At 38.9% G+C, this 25,981-nt stretch overlaps 1 protein-coding gene across 3 annotated transcripts in view; it reads left to right on the top strand.

The window, feature by feature from the left end:
* Positions 1-25,981, top strand: part of LAMA3 (laminin subunit alpha 3) — a 341,587-nt gene that overhangs the window by 58,534 nt on the left and 257,072 nt on the right. For all 3 annotated transcript variants that reach the window (XM_043973095.1, XM_043973110.1, XM_043973101.1), the window contains exons 3-5: positions 21,280-21,397; positions 22,414-22,532; positions 22,704-22,874. In XM_043973095.1, coding sequence (XP_043829030.1) covers positions 21,280-21,397; positions 22,414-22,532; positions 22,704-22,874 — 408 coding nt within the window. The remainder of the gene's footprint in view (positions 1-21,279; positions 21,398-22,413; positions 22,533-22,703; positions 22,875-25,981) is intronic.

The following is a 25,981-nucleotide window of genomic DNA, read 5'->3' on the forward strand; positions in this document are numbered from 1 at the left end:
TTTGGACTGGTCAGGTGACTACTTACAGTGATAGGGAAAATCACCCCAATGATAGATTGGATTGAAATGGAAAGTGGACAGAGGCAGAGGAAACAGATTGCATGTATCCTGATTATAAATAATTAGGAGAGGCAGGTAGGCAGTGCAGTGAATAAAGCACCAACCCTGGATTCAGGAGGACCTGAGTTTAAATCTAGCCTCAGACACTTGACACTTACTAGCTGTGTGACCCTGGGCAAGTCATTTAACTCTCATTATTCCGAAAAAAAAAGAAAAGAAAAAAAAAGAAAAGAAAGAAACATAATAAATAATTAGGGCCTGAACTAGGGTGGTGGAACTGAGAAGTAAATGGATATGAGAGACATGGCAGAGATAAAATCAATAGGATTTAGCACTCAGTTGTTGAAAAACAATGAAGCAGCAAAGTTGACAGAGTTTTGGAGCTGGTGTGGTTATTGGGAGAATTGTAGTATCTTTTTTTTTTTTTTTTGGCGTGGGGCAATGGGGGTTAAGTGACTTGCCCAGGGTCACACAGCTAGTAAGTGTCAAGTGTCTGAGGCCGAATTTGAACTCAGGTCCTTCTGAATCCAGGGCCTGTGCTCTATTCACTGCACCACTTAGCTGCCCCGAACTGTAGTATCATTGATAAAAATAGGGAAAATAGGAGGAGGTATAGATTTGGGGGGAAGATGATGGATATGTTGAGCTCATTGTGCTAGTGGGACATACAGATAGTGATATACAACAGCAAGCAAAATATATAGGTTTAGTGCTCAGAGGAGAAGTGGGGACTGGATTATGAATTAAGAAACATCTTTTGTAGGGGAAATAGCTGAAGCTCTTTCCCCCAATTTCAAAAAAAACCTTTACTTGACCTGATCTCTCCATACTTTCACAACCTAGCTCCTTGAAAAAATTGGTCTATACTTCTTGGTTTCATCTTTAAATTTCCTATTCACTTTTCAAACCTTTATAATCTGACTTCTCTCCCCAATACTTGACTAGGGCTGCTGTCTCTTAGGTTGCCAGTTATTTCTTTTTGTGATAGTGGACCATTACCATTTAAAAAAAATTTCTCTTGGCTTTTATTTTCTCATCTTAAATGATGAGAAAACCCAATGGCTTTTTGCTAGTCCTCTTCCTTCTTGACCTTTCTGCCATGTTTCATACTAATGATAACCTCCTTTTTCTGGGGGTCTCTTTCCCTGGGTTTTTGTGACACTGCTCTGTTACGGTTTTCCTCTTATTTGTATGACCAGTCCTTTTTGATTTCCTTTGTAGGATCTTTACCTGTGTGTCATCACACACATGTGCATATACACATATACGCATATGTATGTAAATGTATGCACGTGTATATATGTATGCATACACATTTGTGTATGTATATATGTGTGTGCATGTATGTATGTTTATGCATGTATGTGTGTGTATACTGGGTTCTACCCTCTTCTCCCTATATCCTTTCCAGGTAATATCATAAGTTCATTCTATGCAGCTAACTTCCATATATATATATATATATATATCCATTCATCTTCTCTTTCTTGAGTTCCAGGCCTGCCTCTTCAACTGCCTGTTGGACATCTCTAGTGATGTCTCATTGTCATCTGAAACACAGCATGTCCACAGTAGAACTCATCATCTTTTTTTTTTTTTTTTTTGGTGAGGTAATTGGAGTTAAGTGACTTGCCCAGGGTCACACAGGTAGTAAGTGTTAAGTGTCTGAGGCTGGATTCCTGAATCCAGGGCTGGTGCTTTATCCACTATGCCACCTAGCTGCCCCTAGAACTCATCATCTTTAAGCCCATTCCTCCACTGTTTTAGGGAGGGTAGTACCATTCTTCTACTACCCAAATTCACAACCCAAGATTCATCCTTAATGCTTCACTATCACTAATCCCTGTATCTGACCAATAGCTAAGTCTTGTTTCTATCTCCACACCATCTCTCACATCTGTCCTCCTCTCAACTCACATGGCCACCACCCTAATTCAGGCCCTCATCACTTCTTGCCTGGACTGTAGCAATGGCTTCCTCATTAATTGCCTCATTTATTCTCTCATGTCCAATCCCTTTTCCAACCTGCAGCTGAATTTATCTTCCTGAGCCATGTAACTCCCTTGTTCAGGAGGTTTCAGTGGCTTACCATTGCCTCTAGAATAAAATACAAAGTTCTCTCTTGGTTATTTGGAGCTCTTCACACTCCGGCTCCAGCACAGCTTTTCAGGCTTATATCATTCTACTCCCCCACATGAACTCTGTGCTCCAGTCAGATTAGCCTGTTTGCTATTCCCTGACCATGATATTTCATCTCCAATTTCCATGTCTTTACTCAGTCTGTCTCTCATGCCTAGAATATTTTTCTTTCTCATCCCATCTTAGGACCCCTGCCTCTCCTTAAGACTGAGCTCAAATGCTACTGCTATATAAGAGGCCTTCCTGAGTACCAAAGTTGTTGGATCTGCTCCTGAAATGATTTTGTATTTATTATAAATACATAAATATTGTGTCCTTTCTCCCCAATAGAATGAAAGTTTCCTGAGGGCAGAATGTTTTTTGTTTTTGTCTTTTGCTTTTTTGTTTTTGTCTTTTTGCTTTTTTCCCCTCTTGTCTTTGTATGCTGTGTCGAAAACAGTAGGAGCTTAATAAATGCTGGTGGGATGGAATTGTTTTTAAAAAATGATATTACCAACAGAGAATATAGTGAAAGAAAAGAAGATGGTTGAGTCTAGAATCCTGGGCATACCTACATTTGAAAGGCAGGAAAAGGAAGCAGTCAGGTAAGGAGTTGTGGAAGAAGTAAAAAGAGTATGAGTCTTTGACCCCAAGGGAGGGGGAGAGTAGTCAAGGTTGAAGGGGGTAATTAGCTGTGTGAAGTACAGCAGATTCAATTAATTACTTTTTTATGGAGGTAGTTGGGCTTAAAGGATTTGCAATTGGGGTCATACAGCTAGTAAGTGTCTGAGGTCAAATTTGAACTGAGATCTTCTTGACTCCAGGACATGTACTCTCTCCACTTCATCACCTTGATTCATTTAAACAAGCATTTATTGAACTTATGCTATGTGTAAGATACAAAGCTGGTTACTAGGGACACAAAGACAAAACCAAAGGAGTCCTTGGTATCAAACACCTTTAATTTTGTAATTGTTCATAAGTTTGGGAATAGGCAAAAATTTTATTCTGTTAACTTTTTCAGAAAAGAATATATTCCTCATTTCCCCTCAATTTTTAATACCCCTCTGTCTCTTATTAATTTTACCCCCCCCACCATTGGTTAATCTCTCCTGCCAGGTCTCTCCATACAATTGTACATATTTTGGGTCCAAGCCAGAATAGGTGTCTGACCTACATGTTTATCAGAAAAAGAAAGATGGAATATCTATTTCACACTAAAGTGTTAATGACTGATACTAGTAAACGTGCTGTCTCTTCCATTTTTACCAGAGGATGGTGATTTAACTTGAAGGAATGAGTACCCTAGTGGATTTTCAGGCATTAGTAGTGAGCTTACTGGGGAGAATATGCTTGGTAGGGATCCAACAGGTCTTAGGAACATAGGATTGCAGATTTACGATTGGAAGGGGCTTTAAGTCATGTATTCCAACACTGCTGAGGACACTGATATTCAGAGAAGTAAAGCAACTTTGCCCAGATCACTCAGACAGGGCTAGGTGGCAGGGCTAGGATTTGATCATAAGCTTTCAAACTAAAAGTGCATTGTTTTTTCCTCTGCAGATTATGTTGTGTCTATTCATAGGCTGGTCCTGGGTTTGTGAGATTCTCTAGCATTTTCATTTTCCTGTCCTTTTCATTTATTCTAATTGTACAAATAATCATGTTCCATGTATAACCTATATCGAATTTCTTGCCTTCTCAGTGAAGGGCTAAGGGCAGGGAGGCAGGGAAAGAATTTGGAATTAAAATTTTGGAAAAAAGAATGTTAAATAGGAAAAATATTAAATAAAAAACAAGAACGAATAACCGTGTTGTCCATATTTCATTTGGTCACATCCAGGTCTAATGGTCTTGAGAGGCAGCATAGTGGGTAGGATGCTGGACTTGCAGTCAAGAAACAACAAATTGGAATCCTACTTCAGGCAATGACTAGCTGTGTGAACCTGGGGAAGTCCCCCAACATCTTCGGACCCCAGCTTCCCCATCTGTGAAATGAGAGGTTGTATTCATAAAGCTCCAAGGCCCCTTTCAGCTCTAAGTCGCTAATCCCATGAATCTTAAGGCTGGAAGGGACATTTCACAAATGGGAAAGCTGATCCAGAAAAAGTGATTTGCTTGAGGACACAGATTTAGTTAGCAGCTAATCCAGGCCTAGCTCCAAGGTCTCTTGGCCATAGTCCCAGGGTGCTCATTACATCATGCTGCCTAGTCTTTTCTTTCAGTCACATTCCATGTTGTATTCTGCACACATCCGTACCTCCCTAAATCCTCTAGTATCTGTTTTCTTCAGAGCCTTATTAGACGTGCTCTCAAGGAGGCCAGTGACAGGTTCTGACAAGGATTGAATGCCTGTGGGTTCCAGTTGGTGCTGTTTGGAACAGGAGGGAGGTTTGAATGTCTGAACCTGTGGGTTCAACTTGGGATGCTCCTTCTTGTCAAGATGAGGATAGCTTTTGCCTGTTGTGTTTTATTCTAAGTCTTAGTAGTCCTCTGGGGCCTCAGTCCAACTGTCAGCACCTCCCTTCTCCAAACCAAGCCCAGGCACTACCTTGGCCTAGGGCCATGTTACCAAAGCCTTTCGAGTTCCATTTAAGAGTAGGCAGGATGATTAGAATGCACAGGGTACATTCTTCAAGCTCCATACAGTCTCTTTGACTAAATTGATATCTGTGTAGGCAGTAATGCACCCTGACAGTTGTGGAAGGGTAACTTTTATTGGCAAGAGACAGCCAGAATTTCATCTCTGTTGCTGTGAGTTTTCTGCCCTGGGGATAAGTTTACATGATGGCCCTTTCTTTTTTTCCCCTCATTTTGGCCAGGGATGAGGAGAGATATAGGTAGGTAAGTGATTGTGGATAGTGTAGGTAGAGCATGAAAAACCTGTCATCAACCAGGAAGCTTCTTTTTTCCCCATGAAAGTATTTTATTATTTTCCAGTTACATGTAGAGATAGTCTTCAACATTTGTTTTTATAAGATTTCTAGTTTCAAATTTTCTCCTTCCCTCCCTTCCCTCCCCTCCCTCCCTCCTCCCCAAGACAGCAAGCAATCCGATATTGGCTATGTATGTACAATCACACCGAACATATTTCTGCATTAGTCATGCTGTGAAAGAAGAATCAGAGTAAAAAGGAAAAACCTCAGAAAAGAAAAACAAACAAAAAACCCCAGCATGGTTCAATCTGCATCTAGATTCCATAGTTCTTTTTTTCTGGATGTGGAGAGCATTTTCCATCATGAGTCCCTTGGAACTATCTTGGACCATTGCACTGCTGAGAAGAGTCAAGTCTATCACAGTTCATCAACACACAATGTTGTTGATATGGTGTACAATGTTCTCCTGGTTCTGTTCATCTCACTCAGCTTCAGTTTATGCAAGTCCTTCCAGGTTTCTCTGAAATCCTCCTGCTCATCGTTTCTTACACCTCAATAGTATTCCATTACATTCATATACCACAACTTGTTCAGCCATTCCCCAATTGATGGGCATCCCCTCAATTCCAGGAAGCTTCTTGATTGGCTGAAAGGGAGCCAGGAATTCCAGAACAGGGGAATGAATTTCATCCAGTCTAACTAAGTGAATGATTATCAACAATTTGCTAAGTAGTGCTTTGATGAGGGTAGGGAAAAGACTAGTACTTTTCTCCACCCCCACACTTCCATAAGAGCACCACTACGCCAATTTTTGAAGGGGATAGATGCTTTTCTTAGCTTTTATTTTATGTCCTTTTAATGACCTTACCTATTGTATTATTTGTGAATCTCTCTATTCTCTTTTTCCTTGTAAATAAATGCTAGAAAATTTATTCTTGATTTGGAATGTAGAGACAAGAAGATGGAAGTATAAGGAAAAGAAGTTATAAACTGTTAAAGTGTCAAATAAATAGAAGCTATTAGGTGTTATAAACAGGTACAAGTATATGGTAACAAGAACAGAAGAAATGGGGTAGGGAATTAACACTCAAGGGTTGCAAGGCAGATAATGAACTCAAGGAACCAAGGAGACTTAGGGACCAAGGAAGACAAAAGAGCACAGTACCAGGAGTTGGAATTTATTAATCAGGGAAATCTTAGGAGGAAGTGAAAGGAGAAAACCTTGGAGTCAAAAGCAAAGGTTTTCTGGACCAGTTCTGAGTTAAGGAGTTGATAGTCTCAGAAGCTGAATGGTCCTTATCTCCTCCTGGCTTTCTTCAAGTCCCAAATACAATCCCACCTTCTACAGAAAGCCTTTTCCAATTTCTCTTAATTCTAGTACCTTTCTTCTGTTGGTTATTTCCAATTTATCCTCTATATAGCTTGTTCGTACATACATGTTTGCTTGTTGTCTCTCTCATTAGATTGTGAGCTCCTAAAGAGTGGGGACTGCCTTTTGCCTTTCTTTGTATTCCCAATGCTTAACATAGTGCTTGGCATATAGTAGGCACTTAAATTTTTAACAACTGACTGTAATGAAGTTTAATGGCCAGGAATGCTTATTCCGGTTCCTATTAAAGTACTGTTAAAGTTCATGTCTTAAGACACTATGACTGCATCATTTCTTTTCATTAGAGTGTGACTGAATACTGAAAACTTTTTAGTTACATTTCTGTGGAGGTGCTGGGGCACCCCAGAACAGAGGAAGTTGATGCTTAATAACAGCTTACCTTTTTAATAGATCTTTACAGACATGTGTTCTTTGATCCTTACAACCTGTAAGGCAGGTAGCACTTATTATCCTTACATTATCTACAGATGAAACAAAATACTGAAGTTTAGAGACATTCAGAGATTTGCTTAAGGCCCTAAAGCTAGTTAGCAGAAATCAAGAACTCAGATACATTGACTTCATAACCAGGGCTTATTCCATCAAGCTACACCCTCACTACTGAGTCCTTGGAAAGAGAACTAATACCAGCTTATAATCTTGAGGACTCCTTAGGTCAATAGAGAGGAATCAGGAAATGACTGCCAATAAAATATATTTCAAAATGCTCTTGAAAGAACTGTATTTTACTTTTTTTACATAAAGAGTTAAATCATTTCTAATCAAAAGACAGAAAGATGTAACCAAGGCAAAATAATGAAGATTTCTGTAAAGGAACAGATTGACAGTAGAGGGACAGTGTGGATTTGGTATGGCGCTGATTAGCCCCATAGCAGATCATAGGGGTTGGGAGGGGAACCTGTGATTTCATTGGTAGAAGGAACTCCCAGATGAGGGAACTCCTTCCACCAGTGCATATGAGCACATTCTCTGCAACTTAGAGTCTTAGAGGGTTGCCAAGAATACTGAGAGGTTAAGTGATTTTTTTTCCAAGGTGACATAGTCACTAGGCATCAGAGTCAGAAGTTAAACAGCTCTTCCTTGCTTCAAGGATAGTTTTCTATCCACTGAACTACTCTTTTTCATCAGATCTTAACATTTCTGGTGTATCCTTTGAGAAAAGAATACTTGGGTAATTTCATGGAGACCTTTGCTTCTGTCAAGTTTTATTTTTCTAAAATATGGATCATTTTTATTTGAAATGTACCGTCTTTGCTTAATACATCAGAAAATTCAGTGCTAAGAAATTTCTATTACTCGAAGGGTTTTACTAGTTATCCAGTTTACTTTCAGCATTCTAGTTTAAGCAATACTTTTGTCTCCAATGTAAATATACTGACTTAATTTTTGGTGACACAAATTATTTCCTGAAAATATCAACCCAGTTGCAGCTTTAGACAAAAAGCCAAAATCTCCACTGTTTTTAGGGAAAGTCTTGTCAGCACCATGGCCAGGGGTAATGGTAAAATTGGAAGCCGGGGGCTAGGTAAGCTCTCTAGCAAAGGCAAGAATTTTGAGCTGCTTGTTGATAGACTTGTCTTGACATCATTATGAAGTTAAAGGGGGAATGTGAATCTGGGCAGGGGTAGGGGTGGGTAGGAAGTAAAGGGGAAAAAAGGAAGTTAACTGCTAGTATCTGATAGACTGGTCATTATTGTGGAGTCTGATGGTAGGTTTAGTTGATAATGGAGGTCAACTCAAACTCAGGTTAAGCCTTTAGGGGTCAGGAAAGGCATGGCTACATCATTTGGGATACTGGTTGACTTCCCTAATGGTGCTTTTTCTCTGTGTATTTTTTCTGGTATGAGCTTCAGGAAGGTGGCCAGGGCAGCTGCTGGTGGATCTGTGTTTCCCCTTTCTTGAGTATCTTCTGTGCTGTAACTAACTATATGTGGTACTTCCCATTACTAAGGATTAGCCTTATGGTACAAGTAAATCTGTGGCGATAATACACTCTAGTCTGCATCCCTGACATAGCAACTGTTTAAAACTCTGACCTCGAAACATTTTTGAGAACCTGAAACAACAAATATTGGGAATGAAAACAAATTAATCATTCTAATTTTATATCAACTTCTGATTATATACTGAAGATATTATGTACAGTTATAGTCTTTGCATTTCAAGAAAGGCACACTTTGTCTAAAAAATTTATAAAGAAGGGTCTCAAAAGGAGCTTAAGACAATAGGGCATCTTTTCGGTGAAGGTAGATTGTAATAATTAGGAAAGTTAAAAGCTAAAAGGTACAGCCTATTAAATGACAGAAGCTAGAGATCTGTTTACCCTAAATAATATATCACCAAATCTCAGAATACTAAAAATCAGTATTATTCATTCTTTAGAATCTGGAGGGCTTGTTTTAAGGAAAACATCATTGCTGCCAAAAGTTTATTTAACATTTTAATTGTTCAAAGTGAATAAAAAGAAGTAGAGAAGAAATATATTCTTTTCTTTTTCTTTTTTCTTTTCTTTTTTTTTTTTTTGTGAGGCAGTTGGGGTTAAGTGATTTGCCTAGAGTCACACAGCTAGTAAGTGTCAAGCATTTGAGGTCAAATTTGAACCCAGGTCACCCTGAATCCAAGACCGGTGCTTTATCCACTGCACCACCTAGCTGCCCTGAGAGTAAATATATTCTAAACAGCTTCATGGTGTAAATATATTCTAAATAGCAAAAATATAAATAGCCTAGATGGGCTTAAGTAACTTCATTGATAACAAATCTGTAAAAGATTATCCAAAGTAATTAAGGGAATTTTATCTTCACTTTATTATTATCCAGTTGAGCTAGTTTGCTTTGTGTTTTGGACGTAATGGACATTTCATATATGTTTGAGCTAACCAGAATATATACTCTCCTTTTGGGTCCAGGAAACTTAAATTTGACTTTGGTATGTCAATTTCTTAATAATCCAATTATGTGTTCTCAATATTTAATTAGTACAAGACAATTATCAAAGCATGGGTAGGGGGAAGGTCATGCATAAGGGAAAGAGAGGCCTTTACTTAGAAAGCATCTGAGTATCTAGAAAGAGTCTCCAGAGACAGGGTAGTGATAGTAGATGATCATTAGTAGCAGTTAATGCAAAATTTAATCAGAAGATTGAATCTCATTGAATTTTTATGGGTTTCAGGAAGTTCTAAATGATCTCCATATCTGGTTGTCAAGAATAAAAAGTGGTTAGTCATGACATTAGAATCTATTCTTAGGCACCTTTGGAATAAAGAATAAAGTCAACAAGGACCAAGGACCCTAGCACTGCACTATTAATTTCCCTTCTCCATGCAAAGTTAAACAGCCATTAGTCCAAAAATGATATTTGGTTGAGATTTACCTATTTTCTGCTTTTTCCCCCAATATACTTTATATTTGCTAGTTGCATTGGCAATCCCAGATTGATAATTTACCCTACAGAGAAATTGAATCTCTGTTCTTTTAGGGGGTCAAAGTAGAAGATCTAATTTTTGATTGGATTGTACATTAGGGAGCTGTAGTTCTCAGTCTGTCATATTTACATGAGGTAGGTTTTGGCCATCTTGTCCCTTTCTTGGCTATCGTGGTGGCTCACAAGAGGTAGGCTGCTTTCTCAATAGCTCTTACATGGACCTGTAATGTCCTGGGCAATGCATTTTTATTTTTTAGTGAGGCAATTGGGGTTAAGTGACTTGCCCAGGGTCACACAGCTGCTGTGTTAAGTGTCTGAGGTCAGATTTGAACTCAGGTACTCCTGACTCCAGGGCCAGTGCTATATCCACTGCACCACCTAGCTGCCTCGGTAATGCATTTTTAATTTTTATCTTATTTTTTTATTTTAAGTGAGGCAATTAGGGTTAAGTGACTTGCCCAAGGTCACACAGCTAGTAAGTGTTAAGTGTCTGAGGCCAGATTTGAACTCAGGTCCTCCTGACTCCAGGGCTGGTGCTCTATCCACTGCACCACCTAGCTGCCCCAGTAATGCGTTTTTTAAAAAGTCAGTCATTGACTGGTTAGAATATATGTAAAGGAGGGTGTCCAGAACAGTGAGAAGTATAGAAACCTTGAGGAATGTCTAGAACTCTTATGAGGAATGCTTGAAATAATGAGGAATTTTTAGTTTGGAGAAGACATGCAAGGGAAAGGAGAAAGAAGAATCATGTATTTTCGCGAATTTGAAGGGCAGCCACCTGGAGGAGGAATTTGGCTGATTCTGTGAAACTAAGGGCAAGACCAGGGAGATATTATAGACAAGGCAGACGTTTTGGCTCAATATAAGGAAGAATTTTCTAACACCTGGAGCAGTAGAATGGACTTTCTCTCAAAGTAGTGAACTCGAGAAAGGTTCAGAGGGTCAGCTAGATTCCTACCTTACAAGGATGTTAAAGGCGGGGGATTTCTGCAGGAGCAGAAGAGCGGTGCTGGGATCACTGCTGGATGTTGTACTGGCTCGAGAAAGCTAATTGTTAAATTTCCAGAGTGAGACTTTAAACTTCATAAATTGTCAAATGCTACAAATTAGGGCTTGATTTATTGCCTTGTTGACTGTCTAGACTTAAGTGAAGGAGAAAATGTTAATCATACTGATTATACTTAAAAGTAAGTCATACACACATATGTGTATATATAATATATAATATATGAAGAGAGCCAGTTGTTAAGCATTTATCAGCACAGTCTGACTATAATTTTGTTGATCCCTTACAAATACAGTACTGGAGTCAGTGATTCTGTGATTCTTTCCCTTTTTTCTCATAGGGGAAGGGGTGGGGCTGGTGTTTCTGAGAATTGGTATGGAAGAAAGAAACCCTGCGTGGGTATTTCTTACTCTTTTCCTCATTAGACCTAACCCAAACAAGGTTTTCCTACACTGATGAAGATGATGTAGGAGATCAGGGTTTTCCATATAGGATAAACATAAATCAGAGGGAAGAAATTCACTTGATGAGCTGTTGGCAAATGTACTTTTTGGATCAAGATGAAAAGAATAATCCCTGGAGCCAACTGAGCTGCATTTTCACCATCAATTGTGAATATTTTTCATAAGGCTCATTGTTATTGTTGAATAATTTTCTCAAATAAAATTTCCAAAATGGGGTTTAATTTCACAATTTTCCATTATCTTTCTCTCTTGGTCTTTTCATTCATATGAAATTAGTAACATGGATAAGTGTCTGAAATGAACACTAATAGCTAACTGAAAGCAAGAGCAGGTAATGATTTAATTTTAAATTTCCATTTGCTGGAGTTTTCTTATTGTAAGACTTATGTGAATAATGTATACGAATATGGGGAGGCTAACTTAATTGATGGGCTTTGATTTAGCTAAGTAGTTTAGGTCTCCAACTGTAAAAACTATAAAGTATTTCTTTAATGGTAGTTTCTAATGTTCAAAATGCTTTCATGAAAACGATTGAATGTAATTGAACGTAGTGAAAGAAAGAATGCAACATTGGGCATTGAGAGAATGATTTTCCCCCTATCTACAGTTACATATTATGCTGTACCAACAGACCTTGCACAACATTAATATTGATAGGAGGTAGATAGGAGGGGGCAGTGGGTCTGAAGGCTGTGGAGAGAGGAGAGTTGGCAGGAGGATGGTCAGCTGGCAGGCTTAGAGATGAGGTGGGGCAGAAAAAATTCCATCTCTGTCTCTGTCTAGAGACAGATTTTTTTTTTAGTTCTTTTTTTTTTTAAATTTTCATTTGTTTTAAAATCACAATTCAGTTATTTTATTGTAAGATTCTATTTTGGAGGGGGCAGCTAGGTGGTGCAGTGGATAAAGCACCAGCCCTGGATTCAGGAGTTCAAGTCTGTCCTCAGACATTTGACACTTCCTGACTGTGTAACCCTGGGCAAGTCACCTAACCCTCATTGCCCCCCAAAACAACAACAACAAACTACTAGGAAAAAAAGATTTTATTTTGGAAGAGCAATAGGAAAAAGACATAATTGCTATCCATCAGCTACTTTCTACTGATCTCAGCTACACTCTGAGGTCTTTTTTTTTTAGTGAGGCAATTGGGGTTAAGTGACTTGCCCAGGGTCACACAGCTAGTTAAGTGTTAAGTGTCTGAGGCTGGATTTGAACTCAGGTACTCCTGACTCCAGGGCCAGTGCTGTGTCCACTGCGCCACCTAACTGCCCCTCTAAGGTCTTTTGAAGTCAGAATGGCCACATATACCACTTCTTAATGATTACTTTTAATTTTGTTTAAAATACTACTATTTAAAAGACTTATCACTAGTTTCAACTGGTGGAGTACTATTGAAAAGTTCAAAAGTTTTTTGTTATCTTCTGAGCAACTATGGAGTTCACTTCTTCTTTTTTTTTTTTTTTGGTGAGGCAATTGGGGTTAAGTGACTTTCCCAGGGTCACACAGCTAGTAAGTGTTAAGTGTCTCAGGCCAGATTTGAACTCAGGTACTCCTGAATCCAGGGCCGGTGCTTTATCCACTGCGCCATCTAGCTGCCCCAAGATAACTGGTAACTTTGGTGGGGTTTTTGTTGTTGTTGTTGTTGTTTTTGGTGAGGCAATTGGGGTTAAGTGACTTGCCCAAGATCACACAGCTAGTAAGTGTTAAGTGTCTGAGGCTGGATTTGAACTCAGGGAGTTCACTTCTAAATCAATCTTTCCCTCCCCCAACCTGCCACCACAAATAAAAATTACATGTCTTTGTCATTGTTTCTATATACATAGTGGCCCATGGCCATTTCTAGTTTTTTTTTAAAGGGCTTTCATTTACACCTACTTTGAAGTACTTTGAGTGGCCAAACACTGAATATGACACAATCACAGAATGTCAAAGTTGGAAGGGATCTTAGTCACCATCCACTGTCTTTCCATCCATATCTGAAAAGAATACCTCCTCTGACATATCCAACAAGTGGTTATTGATGGAGTCTCTGCTTTAAGACCTCTAAGGAGGAGGAGCCTCATAACTCTTGGGGTTTCTATAGCTGATAATATTGCAAACAGCTTAGCAATAGTGTTAAAAAACACATGTAATTTTGACTAGTATTGATTCCAGATTACCAGGTTACATGTTCTGTCTGTAGCAACCTCTGTATTACATAATTTTATTTAACTGAGCCAGCTGTGGTAGGTTCTGGGGAGCATACTGGATAGAGTGATAGATTTGAAGTCAGAAAGACTTGAGTTTGAATCTTCTCTCAGAGACTTTACTAGCTGTGTGACCCTGGGCAAGTCACTTAACCAAGACCCAGTTTCCTCACCCGTCAAATGAGAACAATAATGACACTTCCCTCACAGGTTTGTTGTGAGGATCAAATGAGGTGACATATGTAGAGTGCCTTGCAAACCTTAAACTCTATAAAAATGCTAGAGATTGTAAACTGTTTTAAAAAATTTATTGATTGGTTCTGGGGAAGGAGTGTTTGTTTAAAAGAGATTGATATGTTAAAACAATATATAAAATATTTCTTTAAAAACACATATAATTTGAAATATTCAAGAAAATAGGTGGATAGGACAGAATTTATATTTATATGTATTGGTAAATATTAAAGTGTCTGAGCTAAGGGGAGGGAAGGATGGAAGGACATTAATGTATGTGAACCCACTTGTGATACCACTTACCGAATATTCCAGGAACATTCTGAATGTACTTAGAGGATAATTGAGAACCATAGAAAATAATACTTTGAAACATGCAAAAGTAAATAACAAAGTACATGGCAATGAATGAAAGTATGTGGGAATAGCAACCACATATATAAAGGATTATGAATTGAATCACATAAGCCATAGTGATGCCCGCCAGTATTTAGGGCATATTATTTGATCACATGATACAGATTTCTTAAACCACAAAGCCAAATACATAAGACATAAGTAAAATGGCAGCATCCCTTATGGGGTGCTTCTTTGCCTGGGAGGTGCTGAAAGATTAGTTGGTGAGTTCTGTGGCATTATTAAATGAGACCTTTTTGGCAAGCTCACATAACAAATGGGGAGACATACAGCAGCACGTTTCCACCTGCTCTGGACTAGGGTTTCTCGTGGGTGTGCTATTTCAAAGATGCCACATATCATTTCTGAATGTGGTGACAAGTTGAAGGCTTGTGTGGAGAGAGATCTCTCTTTCCTAAGGGAGGCTTTCTTATTTGGATGGGTAGTAACAGAAACCTTGGATCAGCCTATGGGATCCAGAAACATTGGAGCCTCTTCTAAAGTTCTCTACTATGGACTTTTAACATAATTGAGAAGAGAGTGGCTTTTAGGACACATTCTGTCTTATTTCTTCTAGGACAAGGATTCTTAACCTGAGGTCCATGAACTTATTTTTTAAAGTGTTAACTGTATTTTAATGTAATTGATTTCCTTTGTAATCCTGCATATTTTATTTTATGCATTTAAAAAGATTATTATGAGGAGACAGTTTCAGAGAAAGCTGGGAAGACTTGTACAAACTGATGTAGAGTGAAGTGAGCAGCAACCAGAAGAACAATTTTTACAGTAAAAATAATATAGTAAAGAAACACAACTTTGAAAGACTTGGGAACTCTGCTCAATTCAATAACCAACCAAAAATTCCAAAGGATGCATGTTGAAACATGGTACCCACCTCATGATAGAGAGTTGATAGGTCCAGAGTTCCTAGTGAGATTTTTTTTCCTGGACATAGTCAAGGCAGGAATAAACACGTAGTTAGATGGCACAGTAAATAGAATTCTGGGCCTGGATTCAGGAAGATTCAGGAAAACTATGGACTATTCAGAATGTTTTTTTTAATTAAATTTAATTTTATTTTCAAAGGTTCACCTCTTCCTCCCATTGGGAAAACAAGGTAAACAAAACCCCTGTCACAGACATGTAGAGTCAAGCAAAACAAATTCCTTAATTGTTGTTATTCAGTTATTTTCAGTCATATCTGCCTCTTTGTGACCCCTTTTGGAGATGTGTTTGTTTGGCAAAGATACTGGGGTAGTTTGCTATTCCCTTCTCCAGCTTATTTACAGATGAGGAAACTGAGGCAAACAGGGTTAAATGACTTGGCCAGAATCACACATCTAGTAAATGTCAGATTTGAACTCATGAAGATAAGTGTTCCTGACTCTAGGCCTGGCAATCTATCCACTGTGCTGCCTAGCTTTGTCTTAATGAAAAGAATGTTATATTTGGAGTCAGAGCATCTAAGTTCAAATCTGGCTCTGCTACTTTTTGTAACTTTGGGCAAATTCACTTAATATCCATAATATAAGAGGATTGGACCAGATAGCTTCTGAGGTCCCCATCAGCTCTAAATCTATGATTCTTTTATGCCTCCTAGTCACATACCCTAATAGAACTGGTTTTGATGTGGATTTAGGGTTTGCTAACATTTGTTCTGATTTGCAAAATCTAGTCCTTAAGTTTCCTAGGAATTCTTTTGTACTGAATAATATTTGTATTTTTATACATTTTTTCGCAAAGGAGTTGGTTGTTACTCAGTGATTTTCGATGTGCTTTATAATTATGAACTTTGACCATTATTTCTATTTGAAGTACAAAAATAGAGGGGAGGCTAACTGATCTAAATTAAATGATTTTTCAAGGGTCATAATTCAGCAAACATTTGATTCAACATGTATTTATTAAGTACTTGCTCTATGTGAAATACTGTGGTAGGTTCTGGGGAGACAGAGATGAAAATATATTAACCCCTAAACTCAAGAAGCTTACTGGGGGATGGGGCAAGAGGATATAGAATTTAAACAGAGAAACACAAATCCAGATGGGTTTGCTTCTCCCCTTGTAAGTCTGTTTTCCACCTGCATAGTGAGTTCCAATCTCTCCACCCTGACTGCATCCCATGCCATCACTTCTCATCTTGACTTTTGTCCTACCATTGGACTTTGATGACTCTGGAAGAGAGAGTGAGGCTGATGACTTTGCACAACTCTGCCTCACTTAATTCCAATTCATGTGAGTCAAGACGTCCCCTGTGATATTGAAAATGAAGGATGAACAACAATACTTTCTCAGACCATTTCCCATGCCCTGATTTCTTCCTTTTCCAACTTCAACCCAATTCTTAATGTTTCAGCTCTCCACTGTCCTCTACTTTTGAAACCCTTCACCCCCTGTCCTATCTTTTGTTTTTGTTTTCGGGTTTTTTTTGCAGGGCAGTGGAGGTTAAGTGACCTGCCCAGGGTTACACAGCTAGTACATGTCAAGTATCTGAGGTCGGATTTGAACTCAGGTACTCCTGAATCCAGGGCTGGTGCTTTATCCACTGCGCCACCTAGCTGCCCCTGCCCTATCTTTTATATCTATCTATTGAGATCTCTCTCTCCCTCTCTCCCTCTCTCCCTCTCTCCCTCTCTCCCTCTCTCCCTCTCTCTCTATCCCTCTCCCCCTCTTGATAGACATCAATCTACAGATATCTATCTATAGATAGACTGACATATACAAAGTAGTTAAATACAGGGTAGTTTGGGAGGGAGGAGACTAACAGTTGGGGGGAACAGGAAAGGTTCCATGCAGAAGATGGCACTTAAGGTGTGTCTTAAAGGGACTCTTTGAGGCTAAGGTGAATAAGGACTCCATTCCAGACATGTGGAGTAGCCAGTGCAAAGACACAGAGATGAGAGTTGGAGTGTTGTATAAGAATAACATAGAGAAGGGCAATTTAGCTGGATCAGGGAGTGTCCAAGGATGCTGGAAAAATAGGTTGGGGTTAAACTAAGGCTTTAAACACTAAATAGAGGGGTTTATATTTTATATTAGCAGATGTCCCAGGGTCATCTGAAACTCAGCATGTCCAAAATAGATCTTATCTTTCCCTAAAACTTGTCCTTCTTCCAAACTTTCCTGTTTTTGTTTAGGCTGCCACCATCTTTTCAATAAACTAGGTTTGCATCCTTGGAGTTGTCCTCCAATCCTCTCTCTCCTCACCCTTCATACCTAATAATTTGCCTAGGCTTGTTGATTTTACCTCTACAGCTTCACTTACTGCTGCACCCTTACTTCACTCCCATAGTCACTTTCCCAGTTCAAGTGCTTGTCACTTCTTATCTAGACTATAACAGTAGACCCTAATTGGTCTCCCTGTTTCAAATCTCTTGTCTCTCCAATCCATTGACCACATAGCTGATGAAGTGCTTTTCCTAAATTATAGATCTGACCATGTCACACCCCTTCTTAATATACTCTAGTAGCACTCTATCATTCCTAGGATGAATAGTAATAGCTAACATTTATATAACACTCTAAGATTTGCCAAGTTATGTACATATATTATCTCATTTGATAACCTCATGAATTAGGTGCTATTACTATCTCCATTTTACAGATAAGGAAATGAAAGCCAAGAAAGATTAAATGAATTACCCAATATCACAAGTAAGTGCCTAAGGCAGAATTTGAACTCAGGTCTTCCTGATCCTAAATTCACTACTCTATCCACTACACATCTAGTTGCCTTAAAAACAAACTCTGCTGTTTTTTCATTGCAAGTCCATTCCAGGGCAACTAGGTGGCACAGTGGATAAAGCACTGACCCTGGATTCAGGAGGACCTGAGTTCAAATCTGGCTTCAGACACTTGACACTTGCTAGCTGTGTGACCCTGGGCAAGTCACTTAACCCTCATTGCCCCACAAGAAAGAAAGAAAGCAAGCCCATCCCACCTTGGCTCCAACTTGCCTTTCTAGATTTATTTTACACCACTCAACTTCATACATTCCATGGTCTGGCTGTACTGGCCTCCTTTTTGTTGACACATGTGACATTATTGTTCTCATCTCCATGCTTTTGCCTAGGTTGTACCTCATGCTTGGAGTACAGCCCTTACCTCTTTCTGCCTTTTAGCATTCCTAATTTCCTTAAAAACTCAGCTTAAATACTGCCCCTTCTTAACTGAGGCCTTTCCTGATCTCCCTCAGCTGTTAATGCCTTCTCTATATACATCATATTTATTTTGTAAATACATAAATGTTTACTTGTCTCCTCCAATAGAATGTAAGCTTCTGGAGGGTAAGGACTGTCTCATTTTTGTCTTTGGGTCCTTAGTCTAACAGAGTGACTGGCTTACAGTAACTGTTGTATAATAAATGCTTTCTTGATAAAAAAAAAAAAAAACATGAGTCATCATTTATTATACCGAGAAGAGGTAGCAATAGGAAGCTGGGCAATATTGCTCCAAACACTCATCTGCCTTGTACGTATACACCTTCTCCATGAAGATTCCTTCCTCCTCCCTGATCTGAATATCTTATTTGATTTACCCCTTTGGCTTATATGTGATAGAGTAAATGTCATGGGAAGGGAGTGGCATGGAGGGAAATAGTTATGATGATTGATTATAATGGCAAAATGTATGGTACCTACTTTGTTGAGCTTTTATGAAGAAAATTCTCTGTCAAGCTTAAGGTTCTATATACTGGTTATGATGAACAAAATACTATCAGAAAACCCTGCAAAGACCTACATGAATTGAAGCAGAGTGAAATGTACTGTATACAAAATAACAGCAATAGTGGGGGATGATCTGCTGGGAAGCATGTGGTTATTTTCAGCAAGGCAATGATCCAATATAACCCTGAAGGACTTATGAAGATTGTAGCCCATCTGCAGAGAAAGAACTGATAGTATCTGAAAACAGATGGAAACACATTTAAAATTTTTTTTTCTTTTCCTCTTTGACAACTCCTTAATCTTAAGTTTTGGGGTTTTTTGACTATTTTCTCTCACAACTAGCTAATATGGGAGTTTTTCCATGACTACTCATGTATAGCTTATTTTGAATTGCTTGATTTCTTGTGGGTAGGGAGTGGGGATGGAGGGAGGAAGAGAAGTTGGAACACAAAGTTTTTTAAAATTGATGTTAAAATTTGTTTTTACATATATTTTTGAAAATAAAATTCTATTCACAAATAAAAAAAAATATGTGGGAGTATATCTCTAGAAGGCCACTGTTAAAATTCATGTTTCCTGGGAGGGGAAGGAGAACCTGGTTGGAAGGAGAAGCAACTTTCAGCTCTCATCTTCCTTAATGAAGTGGATTAGTTTATCAGCTATTAATTGAATTGGATATTTTGAGGGAAGAGATAGTAAACCTTTCTTGGGGACTATCCATGTTATAATAAGAGATGAGATCTCTCTCTCTCTCCCTCTCCCTCTCTCTCTCTCTCTCTCTCCCTCTCTCCCTCTCTCCCTCTCTCCCTCTCTCCCTCTCTCCCTCTCTCTCTCCCTCTCTCCCCATCTCCTCTGTTCCTCTCCTCTCCCCTTTTCTATTTTCCCCTCTTCCTTTCTACCTCCTTCCCTCCTTTTCTCTTTCTCTCCCTCCCTTCACTCCCTTTCTCTCTCTCTTCTCCTCTCTCTGTCCTTCTCCCCCATCTCCCATTCTCTCTGTCTTTCCCTCTATAAAATACATATACACACATGAATGTATACATGTGTGTATGTTACATAATTTCACTGAGGGAAACCTTTCTAACAATGAGAGCTATCCCAAAGTGGAATACAAAGTGCCTCTGTATACCACAGATTTTCCCTCACCAGAAGTCATCAAACCAAGCCTAGATAACCATTTTCTGAGGATTCTTATTCAAAGAAGAGGCAGCCATTTTACAACAGTGAGAGAGCTGGCCTTGGAGTCAGGAACATGTGGGTTAAGTCCTGCCTTTGAAACCCCCTGGCTGTGTGATCTTGGGAAATTCATTTACAATCCTAGGACCTCAGGCCACACTGCAAACCTACTGTAAGTTGTGAATTTCCCCTCACCCTTGAGATCACAGATTTGGACCCCCAAACAAATTCTTATTCAGAGAGAGAAGTTGGATTTCATGGTCTCTGTAGTCTCTTCCAATTCTGAGATTTTTGTGATTCTGACTGAATTCCTGAACTAATTCATTTTTTAAATAAAAGCATTTTATTATTTTACAGTTAAGGATATCCATGTAAGGATAGTTTTCAACATTTCTTTTCATAGGATTTTTAGTTCCAAATTTTTCTTCCACCCTCCCTCCCTTCCCTCCTCCCCAAGACGTAAAGCAATTTGATATAGGTTATATATGTACAATCACATTAAACATATTTCTGCATTAATCATATTGTGAAAGAAGAATCAGAGCACAAGGAAAAAACCTCAAAAGGAAGGAAAAAATAGTCCAAAAGTAGAAACAGTATGGTTGAATCTGCATTCATAATCCACAGTTCTTTTTTTCTGGATGTTGAGAAGATTTTCTGTCATGAGTTCTTTGAAATTGTTTTGGATCATTGCACTACTGAGAAGAGCCAAATCTATCACAGTTGTTCATCACACAGTGTTGCTGTTTCTGTGTACAATGTTCTCCTGGTTCTGCTCCTCCCAGTCAGTATCAGTTCATGTAAGTCCTTCCAGGTTTCTCTGAAATCCTCCTGCTCATAGTTTCTTACAGCACAATAGTATTCCATTACATTCATATACCACAACTTGTTTAGCCATTCCCCAATTGATGGACATTCCCTCAATTTCCAATTCTTTGCCACCACAAAGAGAGCAGCTATAAATATTTTTGTACATGTGGGTCCTTTACCCTCTTCTACGATCTCTTTGGGATACAGACCTAGCAGTGGTACCACTGGGGCAAAGGGTATGAACAGTTCCATAGCCCTTTGGGCATAGTTCCAAATTGTTCTCCAGAATGGTTGAATCAGTCCCTAAATTAATTCTTGACTTGGAAGGAGAAAATAGGTGCTTTGTAACAGGAACTTATTGCCTTACTGCTTTTTTCCCCACCCTTAGCTTATGCTATGTATGAATTCACATAGTCTACTGCCTTGGCCTCTACTACTGGTAGTTGCATGAATTTCTTTACATCTTTTGTCTTCAATAGCTTTTCCATGTGGCCTATGTGCTCATCAAATTTGCAAATTCTCCTCGTCCTGATCTCTGGGTCCTGGAAAGATCAGTAGACTCCGGAAGAACTTACTCACCTTGGCAGTTTTTTGCCCGTAAGTAACATACACAAATACTCTGATGCTTGTGATACACAAGCATCTCTCAGCAGCTCTCGACATACCTACCCTGATCATGGGACACTAAAGGTATTTGCAAGAGATCATCAGAATATATTCTTTGAAATTTTAATCTCTAGATAGTTAGGGAGGCACTAATAAATTTTAATCTATTTTGGGGGGAGGAGTTTGTTTTGTTTTGGTTTTGTGGGGCAGTGAGGGTTAAGTGACTTGCCCAGGGTCACACAGCTAGTAAGTATCAAGTGTCTGAAGCTGGATTTGAACTCGGGTCTTCCTGAATCCAAGGCCAGTGCTTTATCCACTGTGCCACCTAGCTGCCCCTCGAACTATAATTTTTAAAGCATAGCGTCTGGCACATAGTAGGTGCTTAATACATTTTTACTGGATGTATGTATATGCATGAGGTCAATTTTAAGGTCCCATCACATAGAAAACCTGAAGGTCAGAATGTCTCTTATAATAAAGTCCCTGTTCATTGCTCTGAGGTATATAGCTATTTGTCTTCCAGTAGAACACAGTCTCTTTATTTTACTCAATAGTGAGAAAGGCTAACTCTATGTGTATGAATATGTCTCTTATATAACCTAGTCTGCATCTGTATCCATCACATAGGCAGACTTCCTGAGGATGCTTCTGAGCCATGTGAGATATTGACATTGGAAGGACATTGCCTATGAACTGTACCATAGGGATAGATTCTCCATAAGAGATTATTTATGGATCAGTTTGCCAACTGAGAACTTAAGCCTCATCACTCCAAATTTTGCTGATGAAAGTCAAGTGTCTGAGAGTGGTTATGTGAATAAATGTTACAGATAGATATAGATGTAAACCCTTGAAACTACAATGTGTCAGACTGTTCACTGATTTTTTTTTAGCTCTTAATTTTTCATCTCTTTAAATCAAATTAATATAGAGCTGAGACTTTCCCGTGGGAATTTACTGTAAGAAAAAGTATTTTATGTTTCAATGTGAAAATGCTTCTTTGTTAGACTCTAAAGTAGACTGTTGGGAGCAGTTTGGGACAGTGGCCAACAGGCCTATCACTGAAGACAATGATGTTATCTGCACCACCGAATATTCTAGGATTGTACCACTGGAAAATGGAGAGGTGAGTATAACTAGGGAGGTTGTAAGAAATGGCATTCAAAAATGGACAAAATTTATGGTAGGCATGCTGTTCTGTCATAAACAAAAAGCAATAAAGGTCATCTATTTGAGACACAGGAGTTAGTGAACTATGGCTAAACTCTGACGCAAATAATCTTTTATGGTTTACTAGGTTGTGGTTTCTTTAGTAAATGGTCGTCCAGGAGCGAAAAACTTTACTTTCTCTCCTACTCTGAGAGAATTTACAAAAGCAACCAACATCCGCTTGCGTTTTCTCCGGACCAATACCCTGCTTGGACACCTGATTTCTAAAGCTCAGCGAGACCCAACAGTCACTAGAAGGGTGAGTAATTTCAAGAGTTCTTGCTGGTTTTTTTTTCCTTTGGGTTATCAAATTAAGTTCATTTAATTAGCTAAGAGCAGAGGTTCTCTAAGTGTGGCCCATGGACACCAGAGGTCCCTGAAACCATTTCAGGGGGTATGTGAAGTCAAAACTATTTTCATAATAATTAATTGTTCTTGTTTAGTTAATTTCAGTCATTTTTGACTCTTTGTGAATAATACTAAGACATTATTTACCTATTAAAATACTTCTCCCATTTCCAACTACATAATTGTGAGGCCAGATTTTCTTCATATATTTCAACTGTAACAACATATCACACCAGATTGACTATAGAAAGGGATATGAGGATCCAACTGTCTTCTATTAAGGCAGATATTAAAAAGATTTGTGAAAATATGTAAAATAATGCCACTCTTCTCACTATTTAAAAAAATTTTAATTTTGGAAAATAACATTATTTGTTATAAAAATATTATGGTGGGGCAGCTAGACGGCGCAGTGGATGGAGCACCGGCCCTGGAGTCAGGAGTACCTGAGTTCAAATCCGGCCTCAGACACTTAACTTACTAGCTGTGTGACCCTGGGCAAGTCACTTAACCCCAATTGCCTCACTAAAAAAAAAAAAAAAATTGTGGTGAGGGTAGCTAGGTGGAGCAGTGGATAAGGCAGCGGCCCTGGATGCAGGAGGACCTGAGTTCAAATCCAGCCTCAGACACTTGACACTTGCTAGCTGTGTGACCCTGGGCAAGTCACTTAACCCTCATTGCCCCCCCCCCAAATAACAGAAAAAAAAGAAAAAACAAATAAAAATATTATAGTAACATAAAATGGGCTTTTTGTTGTCATTTTAAAATGAATTGATAGATATTCTAAAATTATGGCTTTAAATTTCTAATATGGTAAATATCAATAGATATAACCCACATGGGGGGCGGTTCTGCACAGATTTACCTTATATATATATATATATATATATATATATATATATATATTTAAACACATAGTTATATACCTATATATACCTAGTTATTTTATTACTAAAAATAAAGGGGTCTTGAAACAAAAAAAAAACTTTGCCAGGACTGAGTTGGAGGTGGGTTAATTTCTTTTGTTGCTCTTTAAGAATCTATTTACATTTGTATAGCAACTTATAATTTTCCGAGTACTTTCACATGTACTCTTTCATATGATGCTGCTAACAGCTCAGTGAAGCATGTAAGGCAGGTATGTATCATTATCTTGTAGATAATATGACAGATGACGAAAGGTTTGCTTTGCGCTCAGAGCTTGTCTTGTTTTCAGATGTCACAGAAGCACTGTTCCCTTGTGTTCCTTTCACTTCATTCCTGATAGGGGAGAGGTCTCTCCCGTATAACCATAGTTGAAGTGTTTTTGTGATCCTAAGGCATTTCTCTTGTGAGTTATATACGTACAAGGGTTGGGGGGTAGTGGGATAGGGAGGGAAAAAAGAAAGTTAGTTTTCCTATAGCCTGGAAAACTTTCCAAAGGGACATTGAGGAATGGAATGAGCATTTATTAAGTGCCTGCTTTGTGTAAGGCTGGGCAGCTAGGTGGTGTAGTGGATAGAATACTGGGCTTAGAATCAGGAAGACTTCTCTTTATGAGTCCAAATCTGGCCTCAGACATTTGCTGTGTGGTCTTGGGCAAATTACTTAACCCTGTTTACCTCAGTTTCTTCATCTGTAAAATGAGCTGGAGAAGAAAATGGCAAACCTCTTCAGGATCTTTGCCAAGAAAACCCAAAATGGGTTCACCAAGAGTCAGAGGTGACTGAAACAACTGAACAACAAAATGTACAAGGCACTATACTAAGAACATTACAATTATTATTTCACTTGGTAATGGGGGGAGGGCTAGGGATCCTATGGGTGTGTGGGTGGCCTGTCTACTACCATTAATAATGCCAGGTTGTACCCTGAGGGAGCCTGTAAGAGTGGGTGGGGACGAGGTTGGATTGTACCTTGTATACACTATGGGGGATAGACTGGGCTTCCTGATTAGATTGGAGTTGGAATGGGTTTTTAGTGCTCCTGGCCACTTGGATCCAAGCCAGAACTCTGGCCTTGCTGATTTTATTAAGTTTAATATCTTCTGCAGCTGCTCAAGTTTGAACTTAGCCCTTTGCTTATGATTTTTTTTTGCATTGATTAGCTTTCTACTGATTTCAGTTGTGTTTGATTCTTCGTGACCCCATTTGGGGTTCTCTTGGCATTTCCTTCTCCAGCTAATTCGACAGATGAGGAAACTGAGGCAAACAGGGTAAAGTGACTTGCCCAGGGTCACACAGTTAGTAAGTGTCTGAGATAAAATTTTAACTCAGGAAGATGAATCTTCCTGACTCTAGGTCCAGTGCTCTATCCACTGAGTGACCTAGCTGTCCTTTCTACTGATTACACAAATGTAAAGTCATGACCTCTCACAGCCTCTGAGGCTCCTGTCAGTGGGGAATATAATGGAAATTATCCTTTAATACAAGCCATGCGTATTATAGGGATAAGGGGCTAGTCCCAGCTGCTTATGGGGAAGTTGACTTTTCCTGGTAGGAGATGAGAAATTTCTGCAGTTGTTAAAATCAAAGTCTTTGAGTGTTGACATATAAAAGAAAGTACTATTAACACTGGGTAACTCTGCTGAAAAGGCTGCAAGTCATGATTTTGTGGGGAAGCTCTGACAGCTTTTAGTCCGGAAAACAAAGTCATGTCATTAAGTGATTAGATGTCTTTAGCATGATTATTTTTTTCCAAAAAGATTAAACAAACAATCCTCTTTTCCAACTCAAAGACTGATGCTGACAAGATTGTTCTCACTAGATTACCTGAGGGCTACACCTGCTCCAACTTTATTGCCATAATAACTTGGAAGGACTGAGAGAGGGCCATCTTTAGATATATGAGCAATACATATGTGCCTTGCTTTAAGCAATTCAGTTTATGAGAATTGTGGTGTCATAATAGCTCACAATTATACTCTCTTTTTGCAAGGCCCTTTCCTCACAACAACCCAGTGAGGTTAGTAGAGGTAGAATTGTTATTATTAATTTTTTTTGCAAGGCAGTGGGGGTCAAGTGACTTGCCCAGGGTCCA

Source organism: Dromiciops gliroides, chromosome 1, assembly GCF_019393635.1.
Source record: "Dromiciops gliroides isolate mDroGli1 chromosome 1, mDroGli1.pri, whole genome shotgun sequence".
In the NCBI taxonomy this organism is placed as follows: Eukaryota; Metazoa; Chordata; class Mammalia; order Microbiotheria; family Microbiotheriidae; genus Dromiciops; species Dromiciops gliroides.